This window comes from Poecilia formosa, unplaced genomic scaffold, assembly GCF_000485575.1.
Source record: "Poecilia formosa unplaced genomic scaffold, Poecilia_formosa-5.1.2 Scaffold2225, whole genome shotgun sequence".
Classification (NCBI taxonomy): domain Eukaryota; kingdom Metazoa; phylum Chordata; class Actinopteri; order Cyprinodontiformes; family Poeciliidae; genus Poecilia; species Poecilia formosa.
In genome coordinates, this window is record NW_006802164.1 from 15,235 (window position 1) to 32,913 (window position 17,679).

The 17,679-nt window shown below is 39.1% G+C and overlaps 1 protein-coding gene across 1 annotated transcript; it reads right to left on the reverse strand.

Annotated features, from left to right (window-relative positions):
- Nucleotides 1–1,072: 1,072 nt before the first annotated feature.
- On the reverse strand, nucleotides 1,073–16,657 carry LOC103133071 (cingulin-like). The gene is made up of 16 exons (XM_007544837.2): nucleotides 16,440–16,657; nucleotides 14,192–14,324; nucleotides 13,896–14,108; nucleotides 11,746–11,894; nucleotides 9,217–9,316; nucleotides 8,807–9,019; nucleotides 8,525–8,623; nucleotides 6,832–7,092; nucleotides 5,968–6,138; nucleotides 5,520–5,681; nucleotides 4,541–4,630; nucleotides 4,357–4,440; nucleotides 4,157–4,275; nucleotides 2,910–3,018; nucleotides 1,777–1,940; nucleotides 1,073–1,695 (listed from the first exon to the last, which is right to left on the reverse strand). The coding sequence occupies exons 1-16, from the start codon at nucleotides 16,655–16,657 to the stop codon at nucleotides 1,614–1,616; spliced, it is 2,367 nt and encodes a 788-aa protein (XP_007544899.2). The 3' UTR covers nucleotides 1,073–1,613.
- Between the last annotated feature and the right edge of the window lie 1,022 nt (nucleotides 16,658–17,679).

Consider the following 17,679-nt stretch of genomic DNA (forward strand, 5'->3'; position numbering starts at 1 on the left):
CACACACACACACACACACACAGCACCAGTATACTATGTAACATCCACTCTAGAGTAAATTTCCATTTAAATTAATTGGTTTCATGATACAATTAGACTTTTTATTGACCACTCTTAATTAGTTTGAGGTTCTAGAAGCTCAATGTTGGGATGTTTATCCATTAAAAACCAGTTCTGGTGTGTGTTTTTTATATCATTGTCCTACCAACACCCCATTATTTCCAACTTTAAATCATTTGACTCAAACTCTCCGCCTCAGATGAAAGAAAACGTGTCCAGAATTATGAGTTATTAAAATGTGGCTTTTAAACTTTTCAGTCATGTACATTTTTAATGTTTGCACCATATAATGAGGGTGGAGTAATAATTCCAAAAAGTAAACAGCTTTGGTAACACTTTATTTGAAGGGGGGTGAATAAGACTGTCATAAACATGACATAACACCTGTCATAAACATGAATAAGCCTTCATGAATATTTATGACTGTTGTCATAAAGTGTCATTCGGTAAATTATGACACTTTTAATACAAAGTTGACATTATTCAAAATGTCTTTGTTATGACAACTTGACATTAACCAGGAAATCATTACCGATATAAATTTGTTATAAAAGTATTACTGATTGCACTTTAAAAATCAGGTAACTTTATGTTATTAAAGGTAAAGTTTAAACAGTAATGATTTCCTGGTTAATGTCAAGTTGTCATAACAAAGACATTTTGAATAATGTCAACTTTGTATTAAAAGTGTCATAATTTACCGAATGACACTTTATGACAACAGTCATAAATATTCATGAAGGCTTATTCATGTTCAAGACAGGTGTTATGTCATGTTTATGACAGTCTTATTCACCCCCCTTCAAATAAAGTGTTACCACAGCTTCAATGATTTCTAACCAATTAGAGTGGTCATAAGTCCAGCCAGAATAATACCAGCAACTTTTTTAATGGCTACAAAAGGAAAAATGTTTGTCGATGTGGATCATTTTGTCGCTCTGTATTCGGTCAAAGTTACGTATCCAATTTCTGTTTTTAAATTTTAAAAACATGACAGCAATCATGGCAAAGATGAGTGTGTGTTAAGTTTTTTAATATTTAATTTTGTGGTTGAAAGTTATAAAATCTGATACATGCAGACGTTTATTTGCTACTGATTGTCTTTAGGAACAGGTAACAGTGTAAAAACACAGGCTCCGAATATTGGCCCCAAACTGTCACAGTCAAAACCGTAAAAAACAAACAAACAAACAAACAAAAAAAAGTTCATTTTAAACACAAAGACATGCAGGAAGCTGCAACTGAAGGATATAAGTTATCATGCAAGGAAACGTTCATACATAAAACATACAGGTCTCTTTTTGGTTGAGAAGTAAAACTGACCCGAATATGTTGCAGCAATGTGCTGTCGCTGCAATTATAACAAACACACAGGACAGTCAAACTTTTAAAAACATGCCATTAATCTTTAGAAACCAACACAGATAAAAGACAACATGTCTGAAGGAATCATAAACACAGCAGAGTGATAAAATAATAAAAGTCAGGTTTTTCACAGGTGAGATTTCTTTAATCTCTCTTCCTTTTCTTAAAATTTATTATTTGTGGTCGTCTCAAGATGGAAGGCCGTCCTCCTCGTCGGAGCTCAACACGGATGATGTCAGAGCCGTGCGATGAGTCTGCTGCGACTTTCGCCTTAGAGAAGAAAAGCAGCGGAAACATCAATCAGCACTCGGCAGACATGTTTAAAAGCTTTGCGATACAGCCGAGACATACTTCAGGTCGTTCTCCAGCGCCGCAACTTTGGCCTGGAGAGCCTCCTGGAGCTCCTGCTGCTCCTCCAGGTCTCTGAGGACTTTACGGCGGACTCCCTCCAAGCGCTCCACCTCTCCCTCGCTCTCGTCCAGCTGACGCTTCAGGGCCTTAACACGGAGGGTCAGCTGGGAGGCGACAGAGGAAGAGGAAGGGGGTTAGAGGGGAACAGAGGAGGTTAAAGGTGAAGACGTGGGCGGTTGGGAAGACATGAATGACAGGTAGGCTACAGATGATGTGGCAGAAATATGGAAGAACACCACAGGTCAAGGGTCATTCTAGTGACTGAGGGAGGTTGGGGTTGGGTAAGGAGGAGAGCACATACAATTAGTCTTTAAAAAGTAAAGAAACTATTATTTATTATACTTCGTTTAAACTCTATTAATAAGAGTCGATGCTTCTTGGAGTCTTAGGAATATTTTGGGACTTTGGATCCTTCATACCCACAATTCTGGGATCTGACCCTCCAAAAAATCCCTAAACCTAACAAGAACAATGAAAGTTGCCCATTTAAATAAATAAAAAAATATATGCAGCAGATGAATAATATTTGACATTCATGTTTTGAACAATAAATTGTCGAATAATGGTTTACTAGGTTAAAATGTGTTCCATTCGGTTAACGTCTGATCTCGTTTAGACCTTTTGTCAATGTTGTAGTTTGGCCGCCATCCAACAGAGGGCGCTGCTGGCCATCCTTAACCGGATAGTCAGTTGATACACGAGTAAAGATGGCGGAGGGAACGAAGAACGGGAAAGAAAAACGGCCCAGAGTCCAGATAAAGGATGCAAAATTACTTTTATTTGATTCTGTTTTGAAATATAAATACTCAACAAAAATAATTACAAAAGAATAAGAAGAAGAAGACTGATTTGCTACGAAGGCGACGTTGTGATGACTAAAAAGCGGAGGGCACAGCGCAGAAAAATTAGAGATGATGCCAAAAGCAAGGACAAATGTGACAGATAAATTTTATTTAATCACTTTTAAAACACGGTTTTATATACATCCATTCAAGGTAACACAGGAAAGCAACGCAATATTGAAATGAAATAGTTAGACTTAATGTAATTTGCATTGAAACCAGAGTATTTACCTGATCCCTCTGCTCGATATGCTGGCTTCTCTCCTGGTCCAATGTGGCGTTCAGCTCCTTCAGTTTCCTCTCCGCTCGTCTCTGGGACGCCTGGATGCTCGTCTTCTCCCTATAAGTAGGGAATTGATTGGCAAATTGGAAATGGACCAAAAATATGACTGTCTAAGGGATTTGTTTAGTAATTTATTGGTGCATTACATTGACAGCAGGTGTGGGACTCCATGAGGAGCCCATGAGCTAAAAGAAACCCAAAACTATTTAAGAGATTTGAACTAATTACAAAAAGTATATTGGATTTTCTGATTCTTTACTAAAGAGCAAACTTTTTTGATTAGAATATTTCTTTGGACAGCTGTTTGTAGTTTCTCTGTTAGTAGCATTACTGAAAATGACTTAATTGTTTAGCATAACTTAAAAATAAATATTTCTCTGCTTCAATATTTCAAATCATAAAACAAATGTTGAGATAACCTGAGTGAATACAAACGACCATTTTCATATTGGAGGACATACTGTTATCAAAAACAACTGAAAATGTCATTTTTAGCTGCATTTCTGAATCCATGCAGCAGAAAATCAGAGAGAGAAAGAAAAACCCTTAACTTTTTAAAATCCATGTTTTTGGTGCATTGGCGAAGACTTGGTAATCAAAGATTTTAAAAACAATGATGTAGGAGCCTAGAAATTACAACAGTGGAGATGCTTTCATTTGTCTTCAAAGACAAGATTTTAAACTTCTTTAATCTTTAAACTAAGCTCAAGAAGCTATGACTGACAGGAAATGCTGAAAAAAAAATCCTCTAATGTTTTTACTGTAAACTTTATCGCCCTCTACTGGATTATCCTTACAGACCATTAGATATTTATCCAATTCAGACATGCATGCATATAAAATGATGATTACAACCTAAACTCAGAAATGAAGAATGAATTTAGATGTTAAAATCCCCTTTTTATTATTTCCTGCACTCTTCATACATTTAACCAGTTAACTGCTTATTTATCCAGTCACTTCTTAATTTTCACTTTTGTCTTTAATAGTTGTCTATTCTAATAGTTTCCCTTAATTGTATGTTGCATTTTTTTCTACCAACTCACTCTACTTATAAGTGTCGTCAAAGTTTCAGCAAATCCATTCTGATTGTTTCAGCACAAAATCAACAATTTCCAAGAGTTGATATAAAGTTGTGCAGACTGAATGAAGTCAGCTGACTTTTGAAGATGAGAAGTATTATTTTGTCATGTACCGTTCTTCACTGCGGAGTCTCTCCTCCAGCTCCTGGATCTTGTTCTCCAGCAGCGTGATTCCAGCTGTGGGTCGGCTCTGACCCTCCATGTCAGCCAGGCGGGACTTGAGCTCCTTTACCTGTGAGAAAGGGAAGAAGAAGAAGAAGAAGATCAATAAGCAGACCTCCTTGAAGAAGCTGCTGAGGGGACCTGGGCGTACCTGTCTTTCCAGGGCGCTCTTGTCCATCTCCAGGTCATGTCGCTCTGAGCGCTCCTGCATCAGCTCCGAGCGAAGCTGGTCCACCTGAGTGGAGGGAAACGGAGACAACCAGTGGCTGGTGTTAGTGGACGGTTCAGGCCTTTACGCCTCCTGGTTATTTGTGTATTCAAATGTCGTGCTGCACCTGATCTCTGCTCCTGGTTATGCGATCGTTCAGCAGCTCCACGCCGCTCTTCTCCTCATCCAGCTCGATCTCCAGCGTCTTGATTTTATCCTGTGAACAACTTCACACTTCAGGGACAGACTATGCTTCATCCCACACCAGAGGTGGAGACTCGAGACACATGACTTGGACTGGAGTCATTAATATTAAGACTTTACACCCAACTTTCACTTTTACACCAATGACTTGGGACTTCAATTGGACTTGTATCTGTTTACTTGAAAAGACTTGATATTTTACCCAAACTCTAAAGCTTAAAACAAATATTATTTTTAAAGTGGGCCTCTATTAATTAATTTCACTCATTCCCTATTAACAGACAGAGACCGTCCCTCTGTTTTTCCGCACTCCATATCTATGTGTGGATAAGCTGCAGCACAACAAATCAAGTTAACGAGATTTAAAAAACAAAACAAAACAAAGAAAAACACTCAGAGCAGATGAGCTCCCGTGAGTAATTTCTTCTGGGTACATGAGTTATGACGTATCCACCTAAAAACCGAGTACAACATGCAAAACCTGCAAGAAGAGGATCTCAGATGGAGATGCAACAGCTTCCAACTTTGTTACACATTTTAAGTTGCACAAAGAACGGTAAGCAGTACTTTTCTTTTGCTAAGAGATAGCAGACATTAGCTGACTTCGTGTTATTAGCAAGTGTACTTCAGGCTACGTTGATGCTACTGCTTATTTACATTTAACAAATAATTGCAACATTGTTAAAAAAAAAAGAAAAAAGTCAAAAGGACTTGAAATTCCAAGTTTCAGACTCAGGACTTGAGGACAAAGACTTGAGACTTGCAAAACCCTGACTTGGTCCCACCTCTGTCTCACACACCCTATTATTTTAGAGGTGAACACCATTTGTCCCACAATCCTGATTTACTCCCATCTAACTTTAGACTCCACCTGTCACGACCTTTGACCGCAGCGGTCTCACCTCCAGGCCCCGGATCTCCCGGCCTCGGTCTGAGTGGGAGCTCTTCTCAGATTCCAGCTCATTCTCCAAGTGTTTCAGCCGGTTGTTCAGGAGATCTCTCTCCAGCTGAGCGCTGTCTCTCTCCTCGCTGCAGGTCAACAGCTCCTTCTTAAGACGAGAAACCTGGAAAAGCAAAACAAAGTCTTGTCATTTGTGAAATCTTGCAGGATTCTTATATTCTATGATCTAAGAAAAACTGTCTTTCTTTTATTTGGATTCCTATTAGTTGCAGTTCCCTGGGGTCCACACATTCAACATAATTATAGGAAAATCACAAAAATTCAAAATAAAAATAACTACAAAATAGAAGTGAAAGACATCCTGCAAAAGGACATTCCTTCAGTATATAAAGAATATATGCACAGTGTGGTTTTTTTTTTATTTATTTCTGCTGAAACATGTTCCTGACCTCTTCCTGCTGGGCCTTCAGGTTATTCTGAGCCCTTTGAAGCTCAGCCAGCCGGTCTTTGCTGTTTCGCTGCGCCTCCAGCAGGTCTTTCCTCGATCGCTCCCTGAATTCATCCAGCTGCGTCTGCAGGGTGGCCACCGACTGACGAGAATCTCCCATCATCAACTCCATCTGAGAGCAGGAGGAGAAATTAAGGCACTGATGGCTAAAAACACTTAGAGGTGACTTATTGTGCTTCTTTGAACAGGTTTGGATAGGTGTTACATTTTTTTTCGCACAAAATCGTTCTTGGATAATAAGATTTTAGTCTCATCAGTTCTGCGAATTTAGATCTCCTTTCAGAATGAGATGTTTTGGGGCCTCTTGCCACTTCAAAATCCAAATAATGCCTCCCTACTCAACATTTACTCTCACACATGAAAATGGCTGCAAACAGATGCGCAATTATACAACTGTACATCTTTGAAAAGCAGAAGTGGAACCTCCTGCACAACCAGCAAGAATTCTGCAAGTGGTTTCTGGATGGTAAATCAACAACAAAAGACTTGTCTTTTCCAGCAGCCATTGTACAGCGCATACAGAGGTAAAACTAGCCGAGAAACATGCTGGAGCTCCACTTGGGACCTCATGGTAATGGCACAGTGGCCGTCGATTGTGACTTAACAATGGGGAGGTTTTTGAAATGGTTCATTTTCCAGACACCAAAACAAACTTTAACTTATTGCCAAAAAATAGCTGGGTGTTTATTTATTTATTTTTTTTTAAGCGCTTGGATTGTTTTTAGAAGAAGTAGAAACCCAAATGGAAGATTAAAATTTCGCAAAATGTGAACTTTTCAGTTCCCTTTAACCAACACACGCTGACCTCCTTGTTAATCTTCTCAAGAGATCGGTCCAGCAGCCGTTTCTGCTCCTCCAGGTCGCTTTTGCCCCGTCGTAGCGCCTCCCTCTCCAGGTCTCGTTCCTCCAGCCGCCGGGTGAGGTCGTCCCGCTCTTTGCTCAGCCGGGTGGCGCCTCTCTTGGCCTCCTCCAGCTGAGACTTCAGGGAGCGGTTCTCGTCTTCCAGGGCTTCCAGCTCCTCCTCAGCATCCGAGCTGCGCGGCACGCTGGACTGAAGCCTTGATTGCTAGACAAGAAAACAAAACACTTGAGGCAGATGGATTTACAGATGGCGTTTTAGGAAATAAAAACATGTATTTATTACACTTTAAAAAAATATGCACACTCTAAAGTTACAGCTAAATCAATAGCTGCGTTTGTAATCATGGCAATTAAAAAAAAAAATCATATTTTTCAATAAAAAGTTTTTGCGCTAGGATGATGAAGGTATAATAGTTTAAAACTGAGTGGAAACACTTTTTTTTGCATAACACGAGTCATGCGATCAACAACTGGATGTTACTACTGGTGGAAAAGACGAAGGAGACAACGGGTAGTAAAGAGGATAATGGCGCGGCATGTTTTTCCTTTTTAATGGAAACACTGCAATTGCAAAAATTATTTTTTTTTACATTAGTGGAATATCAACAAAGTTTTCTGCACATTTGTAATGTGTAGCTACTTACGACTGCAAGTGATACTTTACAAAGTTAGTCACACCCTTTTTCGTTGTTTACTTGTTCTCGCAAAAACACTAATTTAATGTATTTCGTTGTGTTTTTTTTTTGTGGTAGACCAACAAAAAGTGCAAAGTGGAAGGAAACTGATTCAGATGACACCAAAATTTAACTTTCCATTCAATCTGCTAAATGCAGTAGCATGTAGCAGATCCAAATTAACTGCATCAATCTGAACTCCCTATTTTTACCAAGAAACATGGCAGAGGGAGCATCATGCTGTGGTAATGCACAATCCAGAAAGAAAACCTATAACACACTGAAAAAGACTCGAGACTGGAATGAAGGTTCACCTTCCAGGCGGAAAAATCTAAACATCCAGCCAGAGATTCGATTAAATGGTTTAGATGAACTCATGTGTGGGTATTGGAATGGACCAGTCAAAGTCCAGACCCAAATCAAATTTAGAATATGTGGCAATTCTTGAAAATGTCGGTTTCAAAATGGCCTCCATTCAGTCTATTTTGCAAAGAGGAATGAGTAAAAAAAAACAACCTTTGGTCTCTTGATGTACTGAGTTGTGGCAGCCATAAATCATTTTCCTTCCACTTTACAAATACAAGCTACTTTGTGTTGGTCCATTGCGTAAAATCACAATGAAATAAACCAAACGTTTTGGTTGTAATATTGAAAAATACCAAGGGGACTGAACGGTTCGGCAAGGCTCCCTATATTCCAACTTATTCTCAAACAACAGGATTAAGGCATGCTGAACAAATGCAACGTGATGCTTTTGTAGTAAACACGGACAATAACACGCATCTTATGCAAATTCCTCGCAGAAGGATTATTTTCTCAGCTCAGTTTTCTCCGGATAGGATCTACTTCATTTTTCTGGGATGAAAATAGAGCCCATGTAGGAGGACGTCCTTTTGTTTCCTGTAGTGTTTGTGTTTACATAATTCTGCATGCATGTCTTATTGTTTCGTGGTTGTGAAGTACCATGCGGGCCAGCCTGTCTTTGAGGCGAATGTTTTCCTGCTGCAGCTCCTCGTTGGTGCCGCCGTCCACCACAGTCTTCCCTGCTGATGCAATAGATGACTGCAGGAAAGAGTGAGAAACAAGGGTAAAGAAAATAAGTCAGATGGCTTCTTGTGCATGTTTTCTGTAATTTTTGGCACTTCTTTCTTTTCTGTTTTGCACAGTAGATGAGAAAAATAATCTCTTTTTTTTTCCATCCTCAAAATGGTGTCATCAAGCTCATTTGTTCAGATGATGTTTCACCTCCTTCGCCGTCTCGAGGGCCTTTTCCAGCTCGCCCTTGTCTTTCAGAAATTGCTCCTTCAGCTTGCTAATCTTCGACAGAAGCTCGGCCTCCTTCTCTCCGCTTGCCTTCTTCAGGGCTTCGAGTGCCCCGGCTTTCTCCTCCGCCTCGCCCCTTTGTCTCTCCAGATCGGCGCGGGTACGCTTTAGATCGTCATGGCAACGCCGGAGCTCCTTAGGATAAGTAATCAGAGACAGATAATGCGTTTGAGTCAAGAGGAAGATGCCAAGGCGCATAGCAATGAGTTTTATGTGAGAGATTTGAACAATTATTGTTGAGCTGATGGGAGATTTGAAAAAGTTTACTTTAAAAACAACAAAAGTTCACCCACACAATCATCATTTAGCTCCATGATTGCGGTCTGAATTACCTCTTTTAAAGCGTTTGCATCGTCAGACACAGGCTTTTTGTTCTGAAGGTCCTTCAGGGAGGCATCAACTTTTTCCTTCTCCAAACGAGACTTTTTTAGTCTGCGGACAAAAAAGCAACGCGTTATTTTTTTACAACTTGCATCCCATGATGCTGTTTAAACAAACAGAATTAACTTCTATTAATCAGCCAAAACATTAAACCACTGAAATATGAACCAAACCTGGCAGCAGGAAACGATGAGATTAAACTTCAGATATGAATTTAGAATTTTTTAATGTCTCATGATGATGTGGCTGAAAAACTTTTCACAATATAAGCTTTTCATATCAGTTGATATCAATAGTTATTGATTAGTTTTTTGTTTTAAATATCTTAAATACTACAAAACTAAACTAAATCTGTTTTATACACAGTTTTCACTTCATTATGTTTGTTAAAAATATTTTTAAGCAGTTATGAGGCACAGTGATAAAACCTCAAACTGCTGCTGTCAGTTACTCAACAGGTTGTTGCCAGGCAACCACAGTTGGTGGGGAACTTGAAACTGTTGTTGCTAGGTAACCAAAGAGTGAGCGAGTCAGTTGATTCCACCAACCTTGCTAAGCTAGCCATGAAAGGTTGAGGGGCTAAAGTCTTTCCTCTGCCTACATCTCCCAGAATGCCATGCGGTTCTGGACCATTTCAGTGAATATTTGATATATTTATTGTAATTGATTTATTGTCTATCTCTAGTCCTATTCTGGTGTCCACCTCCCACTCAAACATTGTGGTGGGTCGTCACTGTTCAGAAAAAAAACTAACATTTTACCGGATGTATTTTTAAAGGACAATCTGCTGTAAACATATTTGTTTCCACCAATAAAAGAAACACAGAGAACAAACCAACACGAATGTCACATGTGGGACTCACCAGAAGCTAAAGAGAAACAGATGAATGTTCAATATATTAATGTTGTGGCTGATTGAAATAAAATCAAACCTTAAACCAACGTCAAAGGAACCACATCCAATGTTTATCCTCACATTATTTTATCATAAACTAAGATGCATCACACATTTACTTTAAATCAATGAAATATTAGAAAGAATGGATTCAAATAAAATATGATTGATCATGTGTAAAAATAATTTATAAAAGTTGTGATTGAAAGCAGAATTCTTTCTAAAACACAATGATTGGGTTTTTCTACTGTTAGTAACGGTTCACTGATCTAATAATCAATACGGACTCAGCGCTCTTCACACATACCATCAACCCTAGCAAAGATGCTTAAAAAGCCCCAAAATTAAAATTTCCCACAGTAAAAGTTTTAGGTAAAGTCCAAACTTTATCTAAAATTAAGTGGAAGGAAGAAATATTATTATATTATTAATTTTGACTAAAACATGTTTTTAAATTTGTCATTTACTTTCTTAAAGTGGATCAGTGTCAACAAAAAGTGAAATATGGGGTGTTAATATGCAGAAAGACAAGCGAGCATTTCAGGAACGACATGAACTGATTGTAATGAACTGAAGCAGTTCCTTTGGGTCAGATTGAACTTTTCAGCATCAGTAGCTCCAGGTGCATTTGGTTTGAAATGAGAGGAAAAGCACCTAAAATCCACTCTAGAGTACGGCAAAGTATCTGTGATGATATGGGCCAGTTTCTCCCCAAAAGGCAACTTTTTTTTGAGTGGAAGGTAAATTCAAACTATTTGACGTACCAGAGCAGTTCAGACAGAAATGAGGAATGGGTCATGACTGAATCTTTCAGGGAAATAATGACCCACAAATCAACACACAAGTAGGTCAGCAGACACAAAAACAACCTTCCTCCACGGCCACGTCAGTTTCTAGATCTAATTCCAATAGAAAACACTCGGGTGACGAAAAGACGACTTTCGTTCTGGTTTTTATGCAAAAACCTGCAGAACCAGTGAGTCTGTTATAAAAACAAAGAAGTATTTATTGGTGTTTTCCTCTTACTGGACGTGAGAGCTTGTATTTTTATTTATTTTTTTTCCCCAGTGAGGGATAATAACACCACTTTAAGGCTTTTTACACATTTTAGCCAGGTGTACCAAGTGTGGAGGGTGATTATAATCCGATGGGATTTTCAGGGGGTAAATCACAGGTTCTGATTAAAAACTAGCTAAATCTACTCAAACCAAAACAGCAGGACAGATTTTCTCTCTCACGTTCGGCTACAGGGCTGTTCTCGGTTCCTGCCAAATTAAAAATTAAATCAGAAAGCTCAAACATAGCAAAAAAAACAACAAATTATAATAATGATAATTATGATTTTAAAAGGCTTGGACGACTTAAAAAACTTGTTTTTTCTGATGTTTGAATCTGAATTTAAAACCTGGTGGTTGTTTTAAAGATTTTGTAGAAATATTCCAAGACCATAAGTGATGATTTCCGTCGGAACATTTTTACAAAACGTCCAAAAACAAAGTAAGAATCGGTCTCTTGTGCTCAGACGTTAAATATCCGTTTCCTGCCGTCATTGATCAGGATCTTATTTTGCTTCAGAGACACTGACTCCTCTCTGGTGCTGTGCAGTTTCTGCGTGGCGGCCTCCAGCTCCGTCCTCCACTGCTCCCCCTGCTCCCTGCTGCTCTCCAGCTCCTCCTCCAGCGTCAACAGGGAGGCGTTCACCTTCTCGCGCTCCTCCTCGATCTGCTCCTGCGACTGATCGCATAAAAACAAACAACATGTGCAGAAAAATCATGTCAGACTAATTGGAGGCAGTTTTTATTGGGATGCGTCGAGTTGAAGCTTTATTAGTACGCTCTACAAGAGGAATAACAAATAATAAATGAAATAAAATGTGTTGTGCTGTCATCGTAAACAGGAATCCGACTACTTTTATCCTGCTACTGCCAAGTAAATCAGCTCATCAAAAAAAAAAAAAAAACCTCTTGCAGTCAGGCTGCAGTTTTTTCATCCTGCACTCTCGTTGCTTTTTTTTTAACATGTTACTTTTTTCAAGGATCTCAATTTTAATCTATTCCTGCACATTTTCTTCAAGTTCCCTCCGCACCCCAAACTGCAGTTCTCCAAAAATACCTCACCGACGGAAACAGACACAGTTTTAAAAGAGAAAGTTTTCCATCTCAATCAGAACTTGCAAAGTTTTCTTCCCCCTCTCTGTCTCTCTCTCTCTCGCTCTGACCTCAAGAGACCCACATATCCGCGGTTTGAATGCTGAGAGCGAACTGATGCATTAAACAGAATGACAGGGAAAAAGCCTGGATGCAGATGCAGCATCAAAGCCAGAGCTAATGCTCCCTTAATAAGTCATTAAACGCCTGACAGGTGAAACCTGACGGTTGTCCCTCACCGCTGCACCTGTGCACAAAGACGATCTGACGCCGCTTTACACCGACGCGCGCGTTGCTGTGATGATAACAGATCAGAAATCTGTTAATTATTAATTGCGATTGTGGCGCCGAAGCTTTTCAGACACAATTTACTATTTTTAAGCCCAAAATAGGAGCAGAAATCTTCCCACCACGCGCTAATGAATGCTAGATGCTTTTTATGGCTTTGCGTTTCGCTCACAGCCTAAAAAAAAAAAAAAAAAAAAAGAGAGATCAGACACTTACCCAGAAATGCTAAAAAAGTTATAGTGAAGAACACAATCAATAAAACTGTGAATAAATACAGTTAGAATGTAATTTAGGATGATGGTGTCATCTTAATACTTATGCTCCTCTACTTGTACTAAATTAAAATCCAACATCGTCTTTCTAAAATCTAATTTTATTTGTAAAGCACATTTCAGCAACAAGGCAGCTCAAAGTGCTTTAGATTATAAAAACACAGAACAAACAGCCAACAATTTAAGTATTACATCTTGTTACACATAAGAATATTGATGAATGTTTCAACTCTAAACAGGTGAATGCTGCTTCTCCGTATTTGGTTCTGGTTCTACACACCAGGCTGTCACAGATTTTTGAAGGCTTTGCCATGCAGAGATGTCATGTACACAGATTAGGGGTTTCAGGTCAAATCCTCCAGTGTTACTCTTCCCTGCTCCAATAAACCTGGATCAAATGAATGGTTAGAGACCACGCCGAAGACGCAGCCTTTGGATTCAGGTGTGTCCAAAAGTCACAGAGCTGTGGCACTCTAGGAGTGGGGTTACAGAACCCTGCATTATGATGTTACCACTCGTCTGATTGGTTTTGTTGCAAAGTCCCTACACTGGCTCCACGTAGCTTTAAAATACTGTTGTTAGTTTATAAATCACTGAACGGCTTAGCACCACAATACATTAAATATCAGCCTTCCAGAACCTCTCAGGTCTTCTGGTTCTGGTTCTGGTCTGCTCTGCGAAACAAAGAACCAGAGCCAAACATGGAGAAGCAGCATTCAGCTCCTATGCACCGCAAATCTGGAACAAGCTTCCAGAAAACTGCAAAACAGCCGAAACACTGAGTGCCTTTAGGTCTAGAATAAACGGCCACCTATTTAGAGTTTCCTTTGAAACATAATGAAAAATTTAACGTTTGCACTTGACTAAACGCTTCAATTGTTTACGTTTTATTTTTGTGTTTTCATGATGCAAAGCATTTTGAGCTGCCTTGCTGCTGAAATGACTAATTGATTAACGCACTTCATTGAATACCTGCAGCACAGCATCTTTTGGGATTTTCAACATCTTGTAATTTGTCCGACAGTCACCTGCGTGAACTCCTCCATGGTTTTCCGGAGGTTCTTCATGTCCTGGCTGAACTGCTCCCTCAGCGCCTCCATCTCTTTGTCGTGGCACTCCACCTCCTCCTTCAGCACCCCCTTCAGCGCCGTCAGCTCTCGCTCCCGCTGGTGGAGCACCTCCTCCTGCCGCTGGTATAACACGGTGGCTTCGGCCAACTGGGCCTGCAGGTCCGTCACGTCCTGCAGAGAGAGCGGCTGCAGGTCAGCCTGTCGGAGGGAAGCGCTGCTTTGCGTTAGCCGGTGTTGCTGTGGAGCGTGCGTACCGACTGGAATGAGTCCGACTGGGGCAGATTCTCCGAAACCCGCCTCAGCTCTTCCTGAAGATGAGCCAACTGATCTTCCTGAAGGCGCAGACGGGACTCTGCCACCTCTCTGGCCATTTGCTCTGCAGCAAGTCTAAACACAAATGGCCTTTTAGTTTGACCCACTTTGTGAGAGAAAATAATCTAAAAGCAACACAGCAGCAAATATTAACCATTTTCCGGTGATTTGACGTGTTCTTATGCAGTTTTATGAGCTTTATTGGGATTTCAGACAGAATAACAAAAGCAGAATGACAGATTATCGACTTTCTACGGTGTTTTGTAAAGAATTTGTAATTCATCAATCTGTTCAAATTTTGTCACGTTACAACCCCAAACTTCAAAAGTATTTTTTCTGAAGCGTTCATGAAACAAACCAAGACTAAATTTAATAGCCCATAACTGTAAAGTGAACGGTACGATCTGTTTTTGTTTTTTTGTTTTTTTTAACGGAGCCCCCTAGGGATACGGGGACAAAATGATTTGCATTTCCTCACAATGACCAAATGCACCCTGGTCTTTTTTGGATACAGTCACAAACGTATTTTAAATTTTAAATACATACACATTCAGAGAGCCTCTGTGAAAACGTGTTTATATATTTTTAACTCCTTGGTGCAAAAAAGCTGATTGAAAATCGATTTATTCAATGCATGTTTATGCCGGTTTGTGTAAGGCTGAGATGGAAATGCACATGAAATCGGCCCTTTAAAAAAACACAATAAAAACCGTCACATGACTTTATTACCCCGTGAAAATAACTCAGAAATTGTCCAGATATATGTATTTTTTTCCCCCCCTTTCTTTCCTACTTGCGGAAAGTTTCTGTTTACATCTTAGAAGAAATGAAAGAGATGGAAAGCCCATGTTTCATCTGTTTTTCTTTTGCATTTTGCACATAGGTTTGTGGTGTATTTCTGTCCTAAAAAAAGATATTAAACTCCAGATATCTCACAAATGAGACATTAACATACATGGATATAAAGTTTACAAAAACCTTATGTTATAGCAGAAAGTATGCCGGCTACCGCAAGAAAGACTTTCAGTATCAAATTACGTCGCATGAACTGATCAGTACGTTACTGCGAGAGAACGCAAAAGAAAAAATAAGAAAATCCTCCGTAGTATTTACAGAAGTTTTTTGGGGGACACAGAAACACACACAGGTTGACTCTGTTTACTAATAACGTCACTTAGGGAAGGTTCTTGATTTTATTTAGGGTTTGAAGTGAAGCGAGCCAAATATATGTAAAAACAACAACAAACAAACCAACATAAGACAGAAATTCAGTCGGTAGAGAAGTTGACAACTTCATGAATGAAAGACAATTTGTTGACAGTAATCTTCTGCCACATGTTCATGTGAAAGGCACTTAACCTCAAATCACCAATTAATATGCATGTCAAAGTATGACTACCTGAGCGTTTTTTCACTGTAGCTCCAATGTGAAACATTTTGAGTGGTTGTTGAGACGAGTTCTTATATTCTGTCTTTGTTTGCTCTGCTGCTGTTGCAAAGAAATTTCCCCGTTATGGGTCAATAAAGGATATTTCTATTCTATTCTCTAAAACTTGCTGTATGAATTCAGTCCATTTACTACTTCACTTTAACTTCATGAGGTAAATTGAAGTGGTAACTATGCACTACTGTGTGTTGGTCCAGCAGAGTAAATCCCAATAAAAGACATTAAAATTTAGAACCATAACATGAGATTTAACAAATGTGGAAAATCCTAGGCTATGTTTAAATGATCAAATTTTAAACTCTCCAAATTCTGCTGGAAAGTGTTATAAATGAATTTTATTTTTTTTACTTATTTATATACTGAACTGTGGATAAAATTACACAGGCAGAAAAGAGAATAAAATGGTTTTCTTATTGCCTGAAATGCTTGATAAATATGCAGCAATAGTACACCAGACCGTGCCATGATGCCGCCATCACCGTGCTTTTACTGCTTGTGCAAACCATCAGCCACTGTTTATAGCAGTCATTTTTTTTCTTATTTGTTGTGATTACAATAGCTAAGATTAGTCTTGTTAATGTGATATTAGTAAAGTAAATGAGATTTCTGGCAGCGTTTTGGTTTCTTCTTGAACGTTTGAAACCATTTCTCTCCTCCTTTCAGAGGACTTTCAACACAACTGTTTAAACTTAAGAGTTTATTTTGGACCACGGAGGAGGACTTTTTGAAAACGGTGGCCTTACTCATCCTGCGCCTGCTCCAGTTCCTTCTTGTAACGTTCGAGTTGCTTCTGAAGATCCTCGAGTTTCTCCTTTCTGATGCTTCCGTCGGATCCTCCCTTCTGCACAAAATATTCACAGAAAACCAGAGTGAGACAGAGGAGAAGGAGCTCAAGGACAGAGGCGGAGAGTACGTGTCCCAACACACGGCTACTGCCGACCTCGCAAAATATGCTATACATTCTGCATTATTTTTAACTTTTAAAAATAATAATAAAAAAAAAATGAAGCCTTGCTTGGATTCTTTGCCCTACTTTTTGACAGCCAAAAAAAAAAAAAGTCTTTGGGCGAGAAAGCCTTGCCAGGGTTCTGAGAACCTTAAATAAAAAAGAAAAATGTTCGACTGCGCTGACAGCAGAGCGAGAGAAGAAGTGTGTTCGCCGCCCACCTCACATGCTGCTCAGAGACGCAGCCATAAGCTCAGCCTGCCCGTAAAACCTTCGTCTTTATCCTCCTACACAGTCATTACAACAAAGCGCACACAGAGGAAGACAAGAAAAATGAAGCCAGGCTCGCAGATGTTTCCCTTCTTCTGCTTATTTAGCTTTTTTTTGGGTTTATCAGTGGCGGATTACAAAGATTCACTTTCTTCTCATCCCCTAAAGGACAGTTTGGAGATGATCCCGCTCTGGGATGCTTCAGTTTCTCGCTGAGAAGAGAGATAATTAACAGAAGATAACATAAGAGGGACGCTCGTTTGAGCAGTTTGTGTAGATTGCATCAGCTGGATTCTCATGTGAATCACACAAATAATAGAAATAAAGACTCCTGCTGGGCTAAACAGAGCCTTATATTAAAGGATGATTCTACATCTCTTAAGCAGTTAATTAAAAACTAAAAGCAGAAAACATTTCCCTCACACTGAAAACATTTGGTTTGTTCTTCATAGTGTGAGCTTCATTTGAAGCTCACACTATGCATCTTGTTTTAGCAGGGGAAATATTTTTGCTTACTTTGACTTATTATTCAGTATTTTTAAGCTTGTTGTTTAATCTTTTTGCACAAAAGTTCAAATCATACAGTTTACATCTGCAGCGCCTTTGAATTTAAAATGTTTATGTCTAGAATTGATCAAATTAAATTATATTCACAATTATAACATGAAATGTCTTTAAAATATGTTACTACAGAGTAAAAACAGGAATGTACAGTTTTCTACAGTGAGAAATATTTTTTGTTCTCATTTTAGGTATATATATATATA

Excerpts from the sequence above, each read along its gene's own strand:
- LOC103133071 (XM_007544837.2), bottom strand. The coding sequence starts at position 16,657 with ATGTATAGCATATTTTGCGAGGTCGGCAGTAGCCGTGTGTTGGGACAC. Across the intron at positions 11,895-13,895 it reads CCATGGAGGAGTTCACGCAG|TCGCAGGAGCAGATCGAGGA; the intron begins GTGACTGTCGGA and ends TTATGCGATCAG. Across the intron at positions 4,276-4,356 it reads AGAGCGCCCTGGAAAGACAG|GTAAAGGAGCTCAAGTCCCG; the intron begins GTACGCCCAGGT and ends CCTTTCTCACAG.